At 34.9% G+C, this 22,587-nt stretch overlaps 1 protein-coding gene across 3 annotated transcripts; it reads right to left on the bottom strand.

Moving 5' to 3' along the window:
- Positions 1-869: 869 nt before the first annotated feature.
- LOC110106580 (traB domain-containing protein) lies at positions 870-22,587 on the bottom strand. 3 transcript variants are annotated; one of them, XR_003702204.1, is made up of 10 exons: positions 22,075-22,587; positions 20,407-20,454; positions 20,232-20,291; positions 16,494-16,580; positions 16,288-16,392; positions 15,490-15,603; positions 9,251-9,351; positions 2,082-2,193; positions 1,599-1,725; positions 1,237-1,376 (listed from the first exon to the last, which is right to left on the bottom strand). XR_003702204.1 is itself a non-coding variant. In XM_020836519.2 (9 exons), exons 1-9 carry the CDS (start codon positions 22,570-22,572, stop codon positions 1,251-1,253), a joined length of 1,251 nt encoding a protein of 416 aa, XP_020692178.1. In that variant the 5' UTR covers positions 22,573-22,584; the 3' UTR covers positions 870-1,250. The 3 variants fall into 3 exon arrangements, 2 of the variants coding, with proteins under 2 accessions (XP_020692178.1, XP_028554831.1); XM_020836519.2 differs by lacking the exon at positions 1,599-1,725 and having other exon boundaries at positions 870-1,376; positions 22,075-22,584; XM_028698998.1 differs by lacking the exon at positions 1,599-1,725 and having other exon boundaries at positions 1,294-1,376; positions 2,082-2,137; positions 22,075-22,586.

Here is a 22,587-nt window from a genome sequence, read left to right as displayed (position 1 = left end):
AAAATATTAAAAATAATTTTAAATTATATAACAAGATCATTTTTTTTTTAACTCTCATAATATATATCTATTTTAATTTCTTTTTAAATTAAAAAAATAAATTATCCTTTAATATAATTTTAAATCATTTTAATCCTTAGTAAAAAATCAAATGATCATTTTTCTTCTTTTTTTTTAATATGTTGCTTGTTTTAATAAACTTGGACAGTGAGATATTGAAATTATATTGAAGTTTTCATTAAATTATGTATATTACAATAAAAAACAATAGTGCTTAATATAAATAATGATTTTACAAAATTAAATGAAATATTATTAAAAAGATATAAATGTTCAGAGCTTTTGCAATTTAGGTTAGATGCAGATGGCAACATCAACACTATTGCATTATCTTTAAATACAGTGCAAAACAATATCAATGACAACGAAATTGTGAGCAATAGGAGTCATGCTAAAATAGATTTATTGAAGATTTAAAATTATAAAACGCCAAATAATGCTGCGTTAACACTGTTGAATGTAAAGCTTAGATTTTGAACATAAATTAATAAATCAATTGAAGCCAGAGCTGTCAGAAGAAAATCAATTAAAATTAATATTTCATTTGGGACTTTTTTTTTTTTTTTTTTTTTTTTTTTTTTTTTTTTTTTTTTTGCTATTTTATGAAACAATTTTTTAGCATAAATTTTTTTAAAATTTAAAATTTATGTACTAAAAAATTATTTCATAAAGTATTATAAAAGTGATCCCAAACAAAACCTGAGATTCCATTTGAGATGACTTTCTCATTATTTTTTAAAATAATTTTTTAATACAAAATAAAAAGTATCCCAAACAAAACCTAAATTTACTATAAAAAATAGCTCACCTTAGTCTAGTGATGTTTGTTTGAATTTATTTTAATTGACCAAGTATCTTTAAAAAAAATGAACTTTCCAAAAGGAATAAGCTGCAACAACAAATTTGGTACCGCGGCACGTCACCCCCTACTCAGTACTGTGGCTCGGTACCGCTCGGTACCGCTCGGTACTGCTCGGTACCGGATGACGTGACTGCACCTGAATCGCCTCTGGAATGTAAGCTGTGTCCGGTGTCCGCACAGAATAATCTCCCCACCATACATTAGCTATCAACCCTCGGAAGTTATACATTGAGATTAGTGATACATCATTTTCCACAAAGGTACATGAAATGAAACTGATGCCCTGTTGAGCTAAAGAACTAGATATGGCCATTTGTTTACCATATGTTCATCGCTTGCCCATGAGATGGATGCTATAGGCCACTGCTACTCCTACAATTGCAACACCTGAAGCTATAATCTTTGGTCTGGAAAGGGCAGCGCTCCTACTAGGAATTTGCAAGAGAAGCTTCAACTGTAATAGATGTCACAGGGGCATAAGGAGTAAGAAGAGTTCTGATTAGAAGTTGCTTTAGGCAATATTAACATATAAATAGCTAAATTACACCAGAAAACTTGCATCAAGTGTCACAATTATTCTAACTGACACCAAGAAAAATACTGCAAGGCATTAGCTCAGTCTAGATCTTGGGGCTGTAAACAATAGTTAACACCTGTGAGTGGAGATTACACTCACATGATCTAAATTTGTGAATGATAAAAAGAGAGAGATCCGTTGCCTGAAGCTCCCAACAATGCGGTGTTTGGAGAGGGGTTGATATAAGAAGTCTTAGGCCTCATTGTTTCGGCGTTTGTTTTCCTTTCTGTTTAGAAATGGAGAAATTATTTTATGGTCGTTGTTTGGATGGGACGTTTCTATAGAAATGCTTTTTAGGGAACTTCATTTTTCTATTATTTTGAGAAACTTTTTGATATTTGCTTCTTATTTAGTAAACTCAATTCCCTTAACTATTTTTTCTAAAACTATTTTTTACAAAAGGAGAGGAAGAACCAAACGAAGCCTTACTTGCCCTCCATTCATAAGTTGTCTTCTTTACTCGACATATAGATTGTATATTGGAGACAATTTCAGACATTACAATGTTGAAAACTTTACCATTTTTACAGGCCTAAACTCTTTGAACTCAAAAGAAATGTGGAACATGGAAATTGAACTCACATCTACAGGCTGCTTCCAGTTCTTCCTTATTCCAAGCAAATGCCCTTTACCCACAACTGCAACAACAGAAGAGTGTTCACTAGCTACTTTCAATAGCGTTGAGGACATGTACCTGATTACCGCATAAGAAAAAGAACAGCTTGCTTTGAGAAAATATATTGAAAACTAATATGCACAACGCATTCATGTAAGAGATCGAAACAAAGAACATTTAAATGATTAACTTCAGATAAATAGAATTAAAGAAGTGTAGAAGGACGAAAATGATAAAATTAAAAGAGTAGCAAAGAAAAATGATCCTCTTAACATCTCATCTTATAGGTCTCTTTTAATTGGTTATTTTGCAAGATTTAGACTTCGTTTGGGACGACTTTTATCTTACTTCTTAAAACAACTTTTTAGTATAAAAATTTTAATTTTGTATTAGAAAACTGCTTTATGAAGCATAAAGAAAACCGTCCCAAATGAAGCCTTAGTAAGCAGAGCAAAATTCATAGGAGGCAAGTCCAATTTTTTACATGTGCCCACAACTATGATGCACCGACACGGCACTTAGAGAGGGTATGCAGTGTCGGACACGGACACGCGTCGGACACGGCATGGACACGTGTCCGACACGGCATTGGAGTGTCGCAATTAAAAAAATTAAAATTAAAATCGGCACAATCGTTTCTTATTATCGAGGTCGCTAGGTACATCTGCCTCGGTACCCCACTGCTCGTACATGCTCCGGTACTGTCCAATCAATGCTCGTACTTCCCCGCGGGCTTGGTACCCCATCTCGGTATCTCCTAGTACTTGCCTCGCCGCTCAGTTACCGTAGGTACATGCCCCGGCTACGCTAGTACCGAGTTACATCCGTATGCTTAGGTATAAGAGTTGCCACTTCGGTACTGCAAGGTTACAATTGCCCTGTACTCTATTCGGGTATCTTCCTATACAAAAAATACTATACGAACTTGAAACAGCAATTAAAATTATCTTACAATAAATTTTTGTTAACAGGGATGGGACTGCCCCGGAACCCCGCGGGGCGCTCCGCCTTGACCGCTACTTGACCGGGCAGGTCGAAACCGTGCGGGGGCAGCGCCTCTCCTTGACCCCTGGCAAACTGGTATCATTGTTGTCATGTTGTTCTTATTATTGGGGATATTTTGATTCACCTTCATATAATTTAATTTGGTGTATCATATGTATGATGGTTTGTATGAAAATGACTCTGCTACCGCGGGGGTGGATTAGGTGAAGGTTCAAAAGAGTCATTCTGTCCACACTGTGTCGGTCCTATATTTTAAAAATTATAATTACCTATTAAAATATGTAAAAATATCATGGTGTCGCACGCCGCGACCCACGTTCTATATCTTTTAAAAATTGGTCATGTCTGTTCGTGTCCGTGGTCCGTGTCGCCGTGTCGTGTCGGTCGCATCATACACAACACATACCTTAGGGGTGTTTTCATGTTTAATAAACAGAACATGCCTCATTTCAAGAATTCCTTAAGCATAAAGATAGTGTTTCAAAGACGGATGGGTGTTTCATACTATCTAAACTGTGTAAATTAAACAATAATAAGAGTTTTTATCAAAAGTCTATCACATTTGACACATATCTATGACTTCCAACTAAGTAGTAATTCTGAACTCGTTACAATCACTCGTCAGTGTATTACTGCAAGAAGACTGATGTTTTCCTTTTCAGATCGCAAATCTTAGCCTACTATGATACATAATATATATATATATATATATAAAGAGAGAGAGAGAGATAAAGAATTAAGTGCATTTTTAATTTTCAAGTGCACAGGCTTAGGCATTTAAATTCCAAAGCTGTCGGTATCTTGAGTTTACCATTAATATTGCTAAAAAGGGAAAACATGTATTTATGCTTTTATCCGTATAAAATTACAACTTTCGTGGGCTATCTTATAAAATTGGAACTTTCTTGTGGGTTAAATTATATGCTCTGCTCCCATGTAATTGGTAAAGAATTGAATGCTAAATTGTCTTTTATGAGTATACATTTTTTGCCATGCATTCTTACTTCAGCTCTTTTTAATATAGAACAATAAGTTAGGTATAAGATGCAGGATATCTTAAGATATAAGGTCTAGATGATCTAACGGATGAAGATCGAATAAAACATATTTGGGATTCACAGTCTCAATACCACAAACTAAAACAAAAACACGTCCTCTTTGAATGTAAATCAAAAATTGCGAAAAATCTATGGGAAATGATAATTTAATAATCATCCCAAAACAAAGAAATTCAGCAAAAAAACAAGGCCATAAAAATTAAAACTCGAATGGAATTTTCACTGCAATCAATAAACCAAATTTGTATCAAATTTCATTATATACACCAAAAAGCTCACAAAACCAAATAACAAAACATACAGAAGAGAGATACAGAAAAAATAACACTCGTACCGGTACTATAAAATTGATAAATTCATTTGCACGGCACTCAAAGACATTCACACCCAACCAAGCACGTAAATTAAAAAGAAAATTAAACTTTTATTCAGCTAAAAGTTCCCATAACATTTCTTAGTTTATTTATAATTATAAATAATAATCAGCAAAACTCAGAGTGAGTTTGAATTTCTTTAATATGACCCCTATTTTAAATGCTATGCTTCACATGTTACCCCAATTTGATCATGCTAGAACTAGATTAAAGGGCTTTTATTTAGAGGAGAGCCCAACTTTTTTTATTTTTATTTCAATCTTGGCAACTGCACACAATGATTTTGAGCGTTAATGTTGAAAATTCTGTCATTTCTTAAATAAACTCTTCAATAATCTTATTTAGATATGTGCAAACAACCAATTATCTAACATGCAAATAAAATAATTGAATTTTGTATTCTAGACCCACCCTTGTGTGGTCGAAAAACCTTATCATGCTTAACATTTAACTATGGCTAAAATAGGGCCATTCCTTCAAGAACATATATTTTCTACTCTTATCTTTTTACATTCAAAACAGCATCTTCTGATTAGCATCCTAATCATCAACATCATGTGTGCCTTTTTTTCCAATAACCAGGAAAAAATATTATGAACTTTCAACTGGTTTATATATAGGTATTTTCAAATTTTAATCATGTTAGACTAGGAAATGTTTATTTTTAAAAACTATCCAAAAATAGTTTACATAAGCATGGCTTATCCTGTTTTGACCAAATAGCATGCAAGTGCTAAATTAATAAAAACATAGCATTATTTATCTTTTTTATGTGTGTGCGGAATATATGGATATGATTGAAACATTAACATCGAAACATATAAACAAGAAATTATTATAATTTTAAAAATAAAAACATAATCTATGAATGTTTATATTAGATAAAAGTTAATGATATTATTTTTTTTCCTATCCGACTTTGTGACTAACACAATTTCTTAAAGGATTCATGTCATTATTGTTCGACAAGTTTTACGCTGGCTGTCGACTACTTAACTCAACCCTCGACTTTTCTCATCCAGGACAAGGATCAGCCTTAAGCCCATATCTTTTTGCTTTAGTCATGGATGTTCTCACTAGACATTTGCAAGAGGATGTACCTTGGTGTATGCTTTTTGCTGATGATATTCTTCTTGTTGATAAGACTAGAGAGGGAGTTGAAGGTAAACTTGAATTATGGAGGTCAACCTTAGAGTCTAAAGGTTTTCGCTTGAGTAGATCTAAAACGGAATATATGGAGTGTAATTTTAGTAGTAATAGACCTAGTGAGGGGATTGTGACTTTGGGCGATCAAGTCATTAATAAGAGTACACGTTTTAGATATCTTGGATCTATTGTTCAGAGTGATGGTGAAATAGATGGGGATATTATCAGCAGAATTCAAGTTGGATGGTTGAAGTGGAGGAATGCATCGGGCTTGTTATGTGATAGAAATGTACCCCTCAAACTTAAGGGAAAATTCTATAAGATGGTAGTGAGGCCTGCAATGCTTTATGGTGCCGAATGTTGGCCTTTAAAAGAGAAGCATAATACTAAGTTAAGTGTGGCAGAGATGAGGATGCTCAGGTGGATGAGTGGCTTTACCCTTAGAGATAGGATACGAAATGAGCATATACGTGAAAAGGTTGGAGTAGCTCCAGTAGAAGATAAGATTAGAGAAAGTCTCCTTAGATGGTTTGGTCACATAAAACAGCGGCCTTGTGATGACCCGGTTAGGAGAGTAGAGGTATTAGATTTGACTTATGTTAAGAAAGGTAGGAGTAGACCTAAAAAGACTTGGTTAGAAAATATTAGGAATGACCTTTCTTTATTAGATTTAAATGAGAATTTGACTTTTAATAGGACACAATGGAGAAAAAAGATTCATGTAGCCGACCCCACATAGTGGGATAAAGGCTTGATGTTGTTGTTGTTGTTGTTGACTTTGTGACTAATACATCACAAAAGAATCAGCATGATACATAATGAATCTTAATGCAAATTGAAGTGAGAAACTTCTAATTCAGCCCCAACCATTCAAACTTCGAGTTCAACACAAATTGATGGGCTCAACGAGGCGAACCAATCAAACATCAAAAGTGATCAAATTCGTGCCCAAATTAATGAGCTGAAGACCAAGCACTTAAGCATAGTTGAAAACTTTGAAATATTAATTGGATAACCAAATAACATCTAAATGTTGCATGCTTATAATTAAATCGACCATTTCTTTGAGACTAATCCAACGAGCCCAATATCACTTAATTCCAACATCATTAACGCACATAATGTTGAAAGAACAGTCTATGATCATCATCAACAACAATAACAACATCAAGCCTTTATCCCATTACGTGGGATCAACTACATGAATCTTTTTTTTTCCATTGTGTCATGTTAAGAGTCAAATTCTCATTTTAAATCTAAAAAAGAAAGGTCAAATCCCCTTGGCTTAAGATTCACGAGAACTAAGAGACTTAAAGAATTATGAAGCTCTGCCCAAGCACCACCACCGTCAAACTACTATCATACCACATTCACCATCATCAAACCACCACCACCGCCATCAGACTGCAGATATCAAACCTCTATCGTCAAACCACCATTGGTGAGCCGCGGCTACCCGACTTAATCACTAGATCATTATTGTCAAACCACCACTATCCGACCTCCACTGTTGAACCCCCGCTATCAAACCGCCACCACCTGACTATTGTAGTTGGACCAACGCTACTTGACCTTAGTCATCGAACCACTTCCATCAAACTATCAACACCCAACCTCTATCACTAGACCATCGTTGCTAGACCACCATTGTCGCGTTGTTGTTGCCCGACCTCCATTGTCAAAAATTGCTATCGCAATAAGATCGCAACCACTAGAGTGTCATATCATCGAACCACAATCACACAACCTCTATCGTCAGACCATCACCATCCAACCATCATTGTTGAACCATCGTCTGACCTCCGTCATCAGACCACTACCGCTCAACAACCATCATCTAACCATCGTCATTCAATCACAACGTTTGAAGGCCACTTATACCTTACTAACTCTGTAATATTTTCCACCAGCAACTCATACTACTGTAATCTCGCCTTCTCCAATTTGAGGGCCAAGTGAATCTTAGTAATCAATGCTCATCTATTAGAATTATTTCAGCTAGGTCGGGCCCCATAATTTTTCCTCTACTTGAGTTTTTCATGTAAAACTCTGGTGTCCCTTACATTCATTTATTGCCTGTATGTGGATTAGATCTTTGTACAAAGTTACGGTGCAAAACTCTTACTCTACTACCATAAAATTCTAGCACACAACAATACCATAATAGAATTATCCCTAAATAAAGGAACCATTAGTTATTGATGAGTTAACACTTGAACAATTTAATAATCACCGATATATGGTATACCATGGGAAAAACATTTAGTTTCTAAAATTGAACCCACATGCCATTCGATTGTAAGACATTAAAATATTTGATTAAGCATTTCTACTTTAGTACAATGTAAATGAGATTAAATGTAATTTTTTTAAAATAATTTCATAGTTTATTAAAATAATTTTCCTTGCAAATGACGATATACCTGTATACATCAATTCTGGATAGGACTAAGATTAAAAGATATTAGAGTATTATATTGCAACCCATTTTTTTCAAGACTCAAAAATAAAAATATTATTCAAAATTTTACTAGATTAGACAATTTAATTGATAACATTCATCATGATTTAGTTCCTAGTGTCTTGAAGACCTGTGCCCCAATTTTTTAGCAACTATAAAATGAATTTTCAGCTACTGATTCATAAATCCTGTAGCTACTAGTCCGAAGCAGACACAAAGTGGGAACCATTTTAGGCACAGTAAACAAATTCTCAAAAAGTATATCAGTTTTATCCTAAACGAAGGATTGGACATTTACGCATCTAAAAAAAATCCAAGCAACTAGGAGATGCTGATTTTTAAACTAATAATTAGGACCGTTGGCAAGGAGCAAAGATATATTTGGCCCGCGATAAGTGGAATTCCTATGCAAATTATTCAAAACTCTAAAGATTTTTATAGCAGTAAGCATTTTTTTTTAAAAAAAGAGAGCATAGTACGGATTCACAAAAAAAAAATCTCATATAAAAAAAAAAATAAAATACAAAAAACTGCCACGAAAGGCATGCAGGCACATGTAACATCACCCGCTACGTTTGAACAAGCATGATTTAATCAATATACACAATATCATGTACAGCTATTTTAAACAACTATAACAGATATGTAATTTTATTTAGTTTTGATTTGGTAAAGCTTTTGATTATTGCTTGGTAGTAAAAACAGTCAACAATTAGCAATGTTTGTTTGGATGATAAACTTTTTCCATGCTTTCCAAGATATTTCAATTTCTAAATAAGATGTTACTTTTGGGATAGCATAATTGAAATTGTGTATTAAAAACTAGCTATCGACATCAAAAGTAAAAAAAAAACATGGATTCCTCAAACGAAGGAATAATAAACTAAAGCCATAATTCTCTCAACAAGAGATATCTGAAAAATGACTTTTTTTCCATTAAGCCATGACAAATACCTCCTAAAATAAGTTCACCAAAACATATTATATATGAATGAGAGAGAATATGGCTTAGTTACAGCTTAGTCTAATTATCAAACCCAAAAAACAAAATTAGGTAAGATATCAAAATAATGATAGAAGAATGTACTAACATATCCCGCTCATGTAAAACTGTCTCCATGATAGATGGAAATGCCTTGCTCATCTCTTGAATGACTAGGGTTAGCACGTCAACGTCATCCATATCTTTCAGCTAAAGGAAGCAGAGTGAACTTAGAATAAATAAGTCGTAAGAATCAAGTATATGACATAGACTTGCATGATTAACAATCCAAATAGCTATCAAGCATATGATAAATGATCCTAGTTGCCTTAAAATACAATGCTTAGCCAAAATAGTTGCAAAAGACATTGGGGTTCGCATGGACAATAAAGAGGAGAAAAATTAACCAATTCTCGACAACATCTGATGAACATCTTAAGTAATCCAGGAAATCATCTTTACTACAGCAGCACTAGATATGGTAATGAAGATTGAGCTCTCATCAAAATCAAGGAAAATGTGTGAAGTTTGTGTAAATGTATCCATGTGAGTGGAAGACATTAGCTTTGCATAGCTCAAAGTCATAAATCATTCTCAACATGAGCTCGCCCTGAATAATTTGCTTTCAACATGAAGATGAAGATGAAGTTAATTAAGGTCATGAATGTCATATTGATGTTCTTGGACCTGGTTGAAGTAAATTGCATGTGAGATTGAAGCATGCTTTGATTTATAAGACCATAGGATATATTATATAGCAGAGTTCATGTCGGATAGAAAATCAAACATACATTATTTTCTTCATTTTTTCTATTTTAATAATTAAGCTTTTTAGTCATCATGATGCCTCGCCGCATGATATAACATTTTATAAATACTGAGGGAGCCTAAGAATTAATACGTTCTCAACATGTTATGACCAACTTTATTCTGGAATGTAAATATTCATTCATCTATGTCCAATGATAGAGTCTAATGTTCCTTCTTAGCCTCCACTATAGATTAACAATAAAAAGTCCAACCCAACACACAATTACAGTACTCAGATCAAAATTGATGGCATGCATGACTTCTGAGCCATACTATATAAAATATTGTCCATCCTTACACATGCTAGACCAAAAACTATGCTTTAGATAATGTTTGTATAAATGTACAATTATGTATTACATGGAGCATATAATGTGCTAGTGGAAAGCAGAGCCCTGCATTGGGTACCCAAACCCACATACTCACCCATGCCTGGATACACCTATGGCCTTTTGGGTGGGTACTCAACATCAAGAGATAAATCAAATTACATTGTTAATTACCATATGTTGTATATTACCGTAATCCTCACTATGCAATGCACAACACTGAATCGTGCTGCGACCATGGTAAATTCTGATATACGGCTTGAAAGTTTGAAGTTATAGCAAAGCACAACAAGCCATAAGGCCATTAGTTTGTGGCAGACTGCATTCAAAAAGCATGGAAAGTGGATGGATATGGGTGGGTACGAGCCCGCCCGCGTAGAACATGGGTATCCAACCAGGACCCCATTTCAGGCTTTGGTGGACAGCCCACATCGAACTAACTGGTAAAAAGAACTATGACCACATGCTTTCAAATAACCCAAACATCAAGGTGACTAAGCAATTAGAAGTGTAAATATCACTCGTGCCCCTAAGTGACACGGTCATATTGTGTCAATCCAACAGCTTTCTTTGACCCAAGCAGGAATCATCCTCAACGACGGTGTACTCCCACGACTACCATGACTTAAGTTTTTGGATTTTTTGATACCACTGCCATCTTGGCCTCACATTCTTCTCCAGCTTTCTCTTAAACTTCACAGCTTTTTCACTTCTTGCAACCTCCACCTTCATCACTTCTATTATGATAGCTAGACGATTGGGCGTCACAAACTTGCAATTGCACTTTGTGTACCTCAAGATTTCAGGTTTCCCCGATCACCGAGTGTGAGATCTATGGCCTTCTTGCATAACTTTTACTGCAGAACCTGCAATCTTTTGCCTTTTTTTCTTTTCTTTTTTTGCTATTGAGATTGTGGATATTATGTTAATCGGATTACGAATATATGGTTGATCATTGATGCAAATGATATTCACTGCAAATACCTTCAAAGGTAATGTGCTTGACGTGAATTTGTCATAGATCAATGAGTTGTATCTTAAGTAAGATTGTCAATTCCCTGTGAGGTTGGGCAGATCTGCACAATAGAATTCCAATTTAGTGCCAATGCTACAGAGATTTCAGTAAATCCTTTGGTCTTTGGAAGTGTAAGAATGATGGTTCCAATGAGTTTCCAAATCACTCTCCATCATATTGTCATCTACTTATATATTGACAACTTTGTCATCAACAGCCTGGTCATAGATCCAAAATCACCCCCAACTTCTATCAACCTACAAAGAAAGGCTTCAATAAAGTCAGCCTCCTCACCAAGCACAAACATGAAAATCACACGCTTAGGGATCCTTCCCAATTTCTCTTATTTCCACTTTGACTCAATCCTTTATGAGAAAGGAACATCATCTTCCTCAAGTTTTCCATTGCCAAGAGAATTATGATCCACTCATCAAGGGAGATAAATTCACGTTGTCAGCATTCAAGCTAGAAGCATCCATATGGAAGAGGAGTTTATAGATGATAAGAAGTGGGTCAGAACTGTAGATATGTACACGAAAAAATAAGCCATTCAATAGAATGCTTGAGAAGCTTGTGATGAAAGATTCAATGCAATTGATGCTTGCAACAAAGATAATGATGGGTGCACCTTATGCAGATTCAAAGAGCTTGTATGGGTCTCACAAACTTTTTCACCCATAGCAAGACTTCAACTGTAAGGCTCAGCTTAAAGCAATGAGCTTACACAAATTTTAAAAGATCGCAAATGATTGGACAAAGAAAAAATGATATGTATCAAGATTTACATTACATCATAAGGACCAATTTGAAACTTCTAAAAAGGGTGTCATATAAAACTCAAATGAAAGACGAAAGTTGCATCACATAAGTTCAAACAACAACAAGCCTTTATCCCACTACATGGGGTCGGCTACATGAATCTTTTTTCTCCAATGTGTCCTATTAAGAGTCAAATTCTCATTTAAATCTAATAAAGAAAGGTCTAATATTTTCTAACCAAGACTTTTTAGGCCTACCTCTACCTTTCTTAGCATAGGCCAAATCTGATACATCTACTCTCCTAACAGGGTCATCAGAAGTCCGACATTTTACATGACCAAAACATCTAAGGCGACTCTCTCAAACCTTTTCTCCATTGCATCACATAACTTAAATTACAAAAAATTTAACTCTTAGAAAAAGGACCTCTATGAAGATTGGTATATTAGAAAATCACTAGGGGCTATAATGGATTATTTTTAAAAATTTAGCTGAATGTAGAGTGAGTTTTATGATTTGGTTCTAAGTGATACTTATAGTTACAAGAAAGATAGTATAGCTCATGCACATAGCCAAGTGCTTTCTACGGAATCTCATTACCATCATCTGCATCCAAGTGCTATATTCATAAACTAAAAAAGATGGAATAAAGGAAGAATGGGCGTCAACCTTCCTATTACAAACATGTGAATCATCTAAATTCAAATATCCAAGTTTAAAAGAGATATTGGATCATAAACATAACCAATCTAATTTAAGAGAATACTATAAAATAAAAACAGAAAAAAAGGCATTCTTCATCACCTTCTTCAATCCCATTGCAAGCCTCAGTTCAGTACTACTAGCAATGAAGTTCTTAGACAGGAAGGATTGAGAAGAAATACAAAAGAGGGCAGTAATTATATGCACTATCCATTCACTTCGAAGTGTTACTTATTTCCTTAATTTGATATCACTGGGTATGAAGAGTCTAGGGGTGCAAACGAGTCGAGTCGAGCTCGAGCCAGGGGTTGTTCGAGTCGAGCTCGATTACCAGAAATCGAGCTCGAGCTCGAGCTCAAACTCGAGTCGAGCTCAAAAAACGAGATCGAGCTCGACTCGTCCCATGCCGAGCGGCTCGTCGAGCTCAATTCGAGCTAAAAATTTCATCGTGTTCGTTGTCGTGCCGAACCCCGTCGTCGTCAGATCCGCTTTCGTCCCAAGGTCCGTCGCCGACGAGATCCGTCCGCCCAAGCTCTGCCGTCGAGACATGTCCGCCCGAGCTCGCCGTCGCGTCCTGAGCTCCGCCATCGAGACACATCCACCCGAGCTCTGCCGACGAGATCCATCCGCCCGAGCTCGACTCTTCATCGTCCTGAAGCTTTTTCGTCAAGATCCGATTCCCGAGCACGTCCAATTGTTGTCATCCCGAGCTTCGCAGTGTAGATACGTTCGCCTGAGCTCGTTCGTAGTCATCCCGAGCTGCGCCGTCGAGATCCATCCGCCTGAGCTCGTTCGGAATTGTCCCGAGGCTCTGCCGTCGAGATCCGTCGTCCGGAACATGTCCTTCATCATCCCAACTCCAGAGTACATCTGTTCGTCGTCGTCCCAAGCTCGTTCACGTCGCCCAATCGAGCTGCTCGTCGAGCCGACGAGCCGAGTCTGAGCCCTATTCGAGCTCAAGCTCGATAAGCTATCGAGCTCGAAACTGTGTTCGAGCTCAACTCACGAGCTCGATAAGCTCAGGTCGTCGAGCCTGTTATGGAGTCGAGCTCGAGCCGGCTTGACTCGGTTGCACCTCTAGAAGAGTCCAAAGCCAAGCAATTTTAGTATGGGGCCAACTAGAATAAGAACAGCATAGCTGCTGAATCCTTGCTTTACTTTCTACAATAGGCAAAAGGTTATCTGTCATTCTATGATTGTAATTTATTTTCCTTTGTTTCCTTGAAACACAAACAGCTCTTCATATGTTCAAAATTAACCAATAGGTTGGACATATGTCAAAAGAATACACCAAAACAGTAGTTTGCTTATACAAGTGGAAGAAGCCAATTTGAACATTGCTCATATCTTGGTTACATCTCCTTTGCTAAAAGTAGAAAAAATGAATTGCTGGCAAAACTCCCAAGTATTTGTTCAATCACTCAATTATAAATATTGAAAAGAATACGCTAAAATGACGAGGAGAAAGAGTGGTGGATAATCTCCACCTTTATGACCTAATCAAGAGAGGCTGTGTAACCTACTCTATGATATACGTTTTTATTAGGCCATCCTCCTTTCAAACTTCAACACTATAACACTTTATGGACTTCCTAAGGATGGCATGAACACGTGTTTGACATACATGTTTTTGTCCAGTCTAACTTGATTTTATAGCAAATAAATGTTCGTCCAAATTAACTCACTCTCGTCTTCCTGTTATCATTTATCTTTGTAACATTAGCATTTATATGTTTTCAACTATATGCTAGATAATATGATCACACTCATGTTTAAATTTCATATGAATGGTAGTACTTAAGCTATAAAAGTATAAATATGTCCCATGATCATGTACCCGAATGAGGTGTATTAAATTTCATGTGAATAGTATTACTTTTAGTTATAAAAGTATACATATGTCCAATGTTCATATGAATAGTATTACTTTTACTTATAAAAGTATACATATGTCCTATGTTCATATGAACAGTATTACTTTTAGTTATAAAAGTATACATATGTCCAATGTTCAAGTATTATGCCATATATGCTATATTTTTCAAAAAAAATTGTCATGTTGCCCTTTTCATGTCTACATCCTAAGCCCATCTGTGGCATAGTCCATCATTCTCCAATGCTTAAATGATCATGACGACTCCAACTTCATTACTTAGAAATGAGTTCTTGTAAAACAAATAATTACCATTGGACACACTTGAAGCTTACTACAGAAACTCAGCTCCTACAGCTTACAAACACTAAAACAAAAAAAAGGTTATTAAACCATAAGAACCCACACTACAAGACGCATCTATCCCACAAGATTTCCTTGGTCAATTTTACATCCAACAAATTTCACAATCTCACTCATTGTCAATTGCTTCCAAGATGTGATGATTAAGACAGAAGGAAGAACTTGGATCATATAAAAAACTCAAAAACCGTTCAGACAATCTAAATGCATAAAGTACCTATTGTTTATCATTCCAAAGGCAAATATTTTTAACCTAAAAGTTATACGGATAGAGACAATGTGCAATAATCTGCAGAGATGAGGAATAAACAGATGTGAGGAGAAATTGACAAAATAAGACAAAGTTAAAGAACTAAAAGTGAAAAAACCCTTTAAAAACTTCCTTCTGAAAGCATTAAAGTGATATAAGCTGTTGCATAAACAAAAAAGTATTATCAAATTTAACTAGTACATTAAGCAAAAACATGATAGCAAAGAAAAATATAATGATCACTTACCATCTTATTGAGATCTTCGGGGCTTGGCAGAAAAAATGTTTGAAAGATTATGTAATATAAAAATTTTGCCCTGTGCCATATTGACATCTTCCCCCAGGTCCTCCGTAATGTAATCTGGTGAAACATTCATAACAAAGCATAAATATAAAAACACCATCATAGACAATATTATATAGTATTGCGAAGGTGCAAAACATAAATGTAATGTCTATGAGACAGACAATAAAATTCAGATTATTTAGATTATATAGCAGCTTATTTGGAAATCCCCTCCCGCTCTCCCTCATGAAAACTGGTCTTGAAATAGATGAGAGGTACAAATCATAGCACAAAAATAGAAATACTATCACAGAAAAAATATTATATTTGAAGAACAATTACAAAACTTTGAAATATGCATACCACAATTAACCAAAGTTACCAAACAGATAGGACAGTTCTATAAAACACACACAAAACAGTGAAGATAAAATTTCCTAAACATACATCTTAATAGACATAAATATGCACACAGATGGAGCAATGTCTTGGAGAATGGTGCCATACATTAGGCACGTTTATGGCATCCGTGATAATAGGAAAAAAAATGAGAATAGGAGTGCTGGAAGTCATAGCATTCAAACCACTTTATGCAATAGGCTTAACTTATTCTATGCATATACTATAATAAAAGGAGGATGAGCAAAGCAATATAGGCATCCTAAATAAAGTTTATGGAAAGACGCTTCCAAATTTATAGCAACATTCAACTTTAATCAATTGTAAAGGGTGCATCCCAATTTAACTTAGGTTTCATACATTCACAGGACGATCGCCAAGGAAAACCCTAGCACCATAACTAATTGCCTCCTCATATGCCACACGAAATTCAGCACCAGGGAAAACCTCAAGTCTCTCAGCAACCTGAAATAAAATACATAATGAAATATTTTCCCAAATGCCATAATTTGAAAAGAATAATGTCGCTGACCCTAGCGTTAAAAATAAAACAGAAGAAACCATGCCTTGGCAAGAAACCAACTGTAGAGAATTCCAAAGGTGTTCGCCTTTCTTTTCTTCCACATGTCAATCATTTCATTGAAGGTTGGAACCTGAAAAGAAAATACAGAATAGGGCTATACATCAAATGAACAATAGATGCATTAAAAAAATATCCATCACAGCATAGGCACATACATTAGACATACAAGATATGCAATCATACTTATTGAGGCCATAGCGCCTAGCAGTCACGCATGGCATGAGCGCCTTGTGCTTTGCCAAGCAATATATGTCAAAATACAAGCACCACATTAGCGCCTTAATAAGGCCTCCGCTTAAACACCAGAAAACTGAATTAAGAACCATGTTTTATCTTCGGATATCCTAAATGACACAATTTTTTGTTAATGTTGCTGCAATCTTATAAGGTATATGTAATGCAATATAAACATATCAACAATTTGATCCTTCTAACTAGGCTATATACATTTCATTATTTTTTTCTTTATACCAAAAAACAAAAATCACCACCATTCATTTTTCTTCATTTGACATTCTCATGTTGCAAGTTTGGAACTTCAATTGTGTGCCTGCTCTTCATCTTCCTTAATTGCCAGGGCAGTAATTTGCTCCTTCCAGTATTATATTACTTTCTATCTACTTTACTGGCATGTTTTCCAGTGAATCTCTTGAATTATAAAGCCATACTGCCTTTTGAGTTTACATTAATAATTAAATTCTACATTTTAGGCTTAGCTTGGTACGACTATGATGATGTGTTTATGTTATACTATAAAAAATAAAAAGATCATACTCTTGCATAGAAAAACACAAGCTGAACCACAAATCAGTTAATACAGTTATAAAGTCATAGAGAAGGTGAACATGCATAATGATGATTTTCTAAATATATTTGTCATATCAACAATAAACATGCACAAAAAGTTAAGTACAAGAAAGAAACCAAATGAAGCCTTAATTCATTTGATTTACTACAGACAATGAATGTGTAAGGAATTTCGTTCATTAAGTTATTAAAAACAAAGCTACTTACATCTGGGCAATCAAATTAAAAAAAATGTTGCATGCCAGATATTAGGTTGTTACATGCTATGCAATTTAGATGAATTTTCCAATATTATATTTATTATTTACATAACTCAACCATCATCATTGTGTTGAAAAATTGCAAATGTCCTTTTTTTTTAGTGATGTTAAAATATTTGCTAGAATTATATATATCATACCTTTAAGAAATTAAGACCTTATTTAAAAAAAGGTTAGCGAAAGTATTAGAAATTGTATTTTCTTATTAAATTTAAATGAGAATTTGATTCTTAATAGAACACAATGAAGAAAGAGGATTCATGTAACCGACCCCATGTAGTGGGATAAAGGCTTAATGTTGTTGTTGTTAAAAAAGGTTACACATTTTCTTGTGGCTTAAATGATTTTGGGGCCTTGGCACCTTGAAGAAGCATAGTTGAGCTTGAGGACAACCACCTCCACATATATATGGGAAAGGTAAAGTTAAAGAAATATATTATTACAGGTTTAATTCATGAAAACATGGGCAAAATCATTATAGTCTATAAAAAATATGTAAAATTTCTTAAAATTATACCATCTTCACAAAATCAAAAGCAAGCCAGTCCACTTCACTACTAGTACTCAACACTAGAACAGAACATTAAATTTTTTAAGATTGGTGGGTCATCATTATCTCATCATCATCATTACTTATCCCAAATAGTTTCAAATTTATGAATCCTCATTTTCCATTCATTCATAGTAAGTGCTACATGAGATGTTAAGCCTACTCTTGGCAAATCATTTTCAACAAGTTATATACTTATATTCAAATTGCCATTAGTCTGACCTTTTTCACAACTAATCATTCAACATGTCTAATGGGTGTATTTTCTATCCATTATTATACATATCTAAATATCGAAGTTTATTTTTAACTACCTCATCAATAATATATACCAACTCCAACCATTCCTCTAGTATAATTATATCATAATATATCATTCCAAATCTTTTCACATCTATTTTACATTTTCATTTCCACCATGCACAACTTATCTATGATTTTTTTTACTATTCAATTTAGATCCATACAACATAACCAACTTAGTTGTAGTTTTATACAACTAACCTTAGAGACTCTATAATATCCTCTTACAGTCCAATACTCCTAAGCCACTTACCCATTTTAAAAATCAAACTTAATTATAAAAATCACATCATCATTTATATTTAGATTCTTTGATCAGTTTTATGTAATAAATCAAAGATATAAAAATTTCTTATGCCTACTTTTTGTTTGACAGATGAATCCAAAAACTAAGCCAATGTATCATTATGAATTCAATGATATTTAAATTGAATTTCAAGGTGTGCCAATAATAATCGGCTGAACTTATACGTGCAACAGAAAACCAAGCAAATTTTATGTAGTAAATGCAGCATACGGATTATCTGACAAGATGGAATATGGCCCTATGCTAGGAAATGCAATGACGCTGCAATATTGAGCAAAAGTTTCAAGAGAAAACACTAGCACAGGATCAAAACCAACAAATAATCACTAATATCACAGCGTGTTTATCCTGTCAATTGAATATTAGTTGTTGCAGCTCAATGGAAAAGAACTGCAATTTTGTTTATAATTTGTTGGAATACTGGCGAGGACTATCAATTATAAAGTATGATGTCAGATCAGTTTTCCAAAACTGATCTTGTATATATTGGTAATTTGTTTGCGGAGATAGACAAAACTATTCTCTTTTGAATCATTTAAACTTCTTGTTCTCCACCTAACTTTTTCTATTCCCTAGCAAGTGTATGAAGGGCTTCTTGGAATAAATCGTAGACAAAACCTCAAATTAGAATACAAGCAGCTTCTAGAAATGAAAAGACTTGAAGATCACAATTGTACTGTCGCTTTCATTAGTTTTTTAAGCTCCTTTTGTAAAATTGAACGGCTATTTATAGCATTCACCCTTTAAAAAAAAAAGATGCATAGGTCATAGCTAATTCCAGGCAAAACTGAATTATACACGCACAACAGTCTTCACTTCATAGCAATGTATGTCCATGGATTCACTCTCAGGGGATAGCATGTAAAAAACAATATATGAAAATTTCTTGTAAAGTTTCTATAACACCATTGATTTTATGATTGCAAATATATCTTGGCAGAATTGATAATCAACACAAATCTGGTCACCTAAAATGATATATTCTTATTAAGTCATTACCAAATAACATATCTGAAAATCCAGTGTTAGTTATCAATCCACCATGGTAGCACCAGCCAATTAACCCAAGATGGCATTTTACATGCTTTTGCTTATTTATATAAGATATAATCATCTTTATACAGTCTTACTAATTCTATAATACAAATAATACTTCTTTTAAATTGTATCACGGAAAAGGTCAAAGAGAGTAGGGCCAACAACCCAAAGATTGCCCACGAATAAGATTGGAATCAAACAGAATCCTATTTGGTTCTTTGTTACTCAGATACAAAAAATTCAAATTTGTTACTTGTTCTAAGCAAACACACAAAAATATAAGTAAGCTTTTAGGATTTCGCCAATAATAACAGATACCCGAAAAAAGTTTCACCCGTGAATACTTTGTCATTGATATATAGTTTCCTTATTCTATATCTAGTTATAAATTAAAACAAGACACATTAATAAAAACACTTTTGAAATGGTATTCATATCATATGAGATATCACAGACCTTAAGATTTTGGGGAGTCAAAATAGCTATGCGGCTTGAGCACAATTCTAAGAAAACAACCTGCATTAAAACAAGCACACAGTGAACAGCTAGTGTTAGATATACTGCATATGATGTAGCAAGAAGCTGTATTAATGTATAGGGCAGGTGACATTATGATTGAAAAAGGAAGCACCTCTGGTTTCAGGTGCCTGATGACAGCTTGAACTTCTGCACATGATTCCTGTAATAATTAATTAGCATATCATTACACAAATAAATTTATCCTCTAGAGAGGCAATGCTATCTACTTCAAAAAGAAAAAAAATCAAACAACTTTTCAGTAACTTCAAATCCAATCATAAGATTAACAATTAAAAGCTCCACAAAACACAAAAACAAGAATAAGAATCATACAACTTTGTTTGAATTGAAGGAAAATGAAGGAAAGAAAATAAAATACAAGAAATTTGTGGATTGATTTACAGCCATCGATTTCCATTTCTTTTCCTTTTAAATCAAGTTTTCAGAATCCTTTGGCTTGAAAGAATAATTGAACTACAACTTTCTTTGCGTTTGCTTGTTTGGTTGAGTAGAAAATTAGGGAAGAACTTTTTTTGTATGGTTAATGAAAAAATGAGTTTTTGTTTCTTACCATAAAGGAAGATGTGAGTTAGCTGATTATATGATAAAGTTGTCTTCTAAAATATAATGCATTTGTTCATACACACCCATAATCCAATGGATTAGATTAATCAAGCAAGAATGCGACCCTAAACTCATCTTCAGCTTGGAGTCATCAAAAAGCATCAACATGTCTCCAGCTTGGGGTCATTAGAAACTCTAAGCTTGCACAAACGAGTAGTCTTTAGAGACACCAAACTCATCTCAGACTTAGATTCATCAAAAACTTTGAAATCCTTTCAAACTTGATGTCTTCAGAGAACCTAAACTCATCCTATACTTGAAATTGCGAGAGACCCTAAACTCATTTGAGCCTTGATGTCACCAGAGAACATGAATTCATATCAAACTCGAAATTGCTAGACTTTAAAATCATCTCAGGATTAAAGTCAACAAACAACCTAAACTAATCTCAAACTTGAAGTCATTAGAAACACTGAACCCATCTCAAACTTGGGTGATCAAAGAACCTAAACTAGTCTAAAACTTTAAGTCAACCAAAGAGAGTTCAACTCATCAACTGAAGTAGTCCAAAAAAGAGTTCACTCAAAAGTTCATCCAAAGAAGAATTCAGTCCATCCATTGTCGACATCTAAAGAAGTTCAACTTATTCATTACACTCATCAATTGAAGTATCCCAGACAACAAAGGCCACTTGCAAGTTCAGGTAAAGTTGCTAGAGATCTCGTAGTTTACTTGAAATTCTTCATGATTTCTCTTTGTACTTTAATAGCTACGAGCTAACTAAGTTCATTCAATTTACAAAAAAACTTACTTGTTAAGCCCTGTCATTTAGTTTTACTTGTATAGGCTACATGTAGTCGTTTTTCCTATAGTATTATGCCTTGACTCTAACCTATAAATAGAGGGTCATAGGGAGCCACGCATATTTAATCATTACTACAGCCTAATACTGTCTTAGAATTTGCTTAAATCATCGAGCTTCTCACTCTAAATTTACTCTCACTAACTTTTCTGTCGTTTTTTTTCTTAAGTTTGTTAGTAAGATTCTACAAATATACAATTTTGGATCCAACATACTCTAAAGTGCGATAAGCATGAAAAAATACTAGGACCTCTAGCTTTTCACATGCTCGTGTCTTATACTGTCTTACAATTTAGTAAAATCTCTAACCCAATTCACTCAAACCAAACGTGCCCAATGTGAATCTGAAATTACCTGGGAAACGTGCGCTGTTCCGACCAGGTAAACGTCGCAGCGTCCCCCCTCCGTTGATGATTCACATTCCAAATGCACCACCCCCTTTGCCAAATCCTCCGGAAGAATCCTCCTCTCCTCAACCCTTCCTTCGCCAGAACCACCAATTCTCCTTTCCTCGAATCCCCTAATCACCTCATCTGCGTCAACTGGCACAGGCGCTGCAACATGCTCGGGATCTGCGCGATATTCCGTGCTTGAAGTCACCTCGCGCAAATCCGAATCCGAGACGTGGACGTAATCCTCCACCGCATCAGACCGAGGAGAAGGCTCAGCGCCGGTGGTGTGATCCATCTTCGTGGAAAAGGGGGTGAAGGTTAAGGAGGGGTTACGTGAGGCAAGGAGAGCTACCGATTGTGCGACACCTCTGGCGAAGGGTCGCCGTCGTCGGAGGAGCAGCGAGTTGAGGAGAGGAGATTTGGGCTGTCTATGACTTGCGAGTCGGATTGCGCGAAACATGCGTTGCTCTTGGTC

The sequence above is a fragment of the Dendrobium catenatum genome, unplaced genomic scaffold (genome assembly GCF_001605985.2).
Source record: "Dendrobium catenatum unplaced genomic scaffold, ASM160598v2 fragScaff_scaffold_1199, whole genome shotgun sequence".
Lineage (NCBI taxonomy): Eukaryota > Viridiplantae > Streptophyta > Magnoliopsida > Asparagales > Orchidaceae > Dendrobium > Dendrobium catenatum.
Note: the sequence above shows the minus strand (reverse complement) of the source record. Positions and strands in the feature narration are given on the sequence as shown.

What these genes read in the sequence shown, in the direction of transcription:
- LOC110106580 (XM_020836519.2), bottom strand. Translation starts at nt 22,572, where the DNA reads ATGTTTCGCGCAATCCGACTCGCAAGTCATAGACAGCCCAAATCTCCT. An exon ending in TTGGCGATCGTCCTGTGAAT is followed by an intron (nt 15,604 to 16,287) that starts GTATGAAACCTA and finishes ATGTTTCACCAG; the next exon opens with ATTACATTACGGAGGACCTG. An exon ending in GTTTTACATGAGCGGGATAT is followed by an intron (nt 2,194 to 9,250) that starts GTTAGTACATTC and finishes TGCGGTAATCAG; the next exon opens with GTACATGTCCTCAACGCTAT.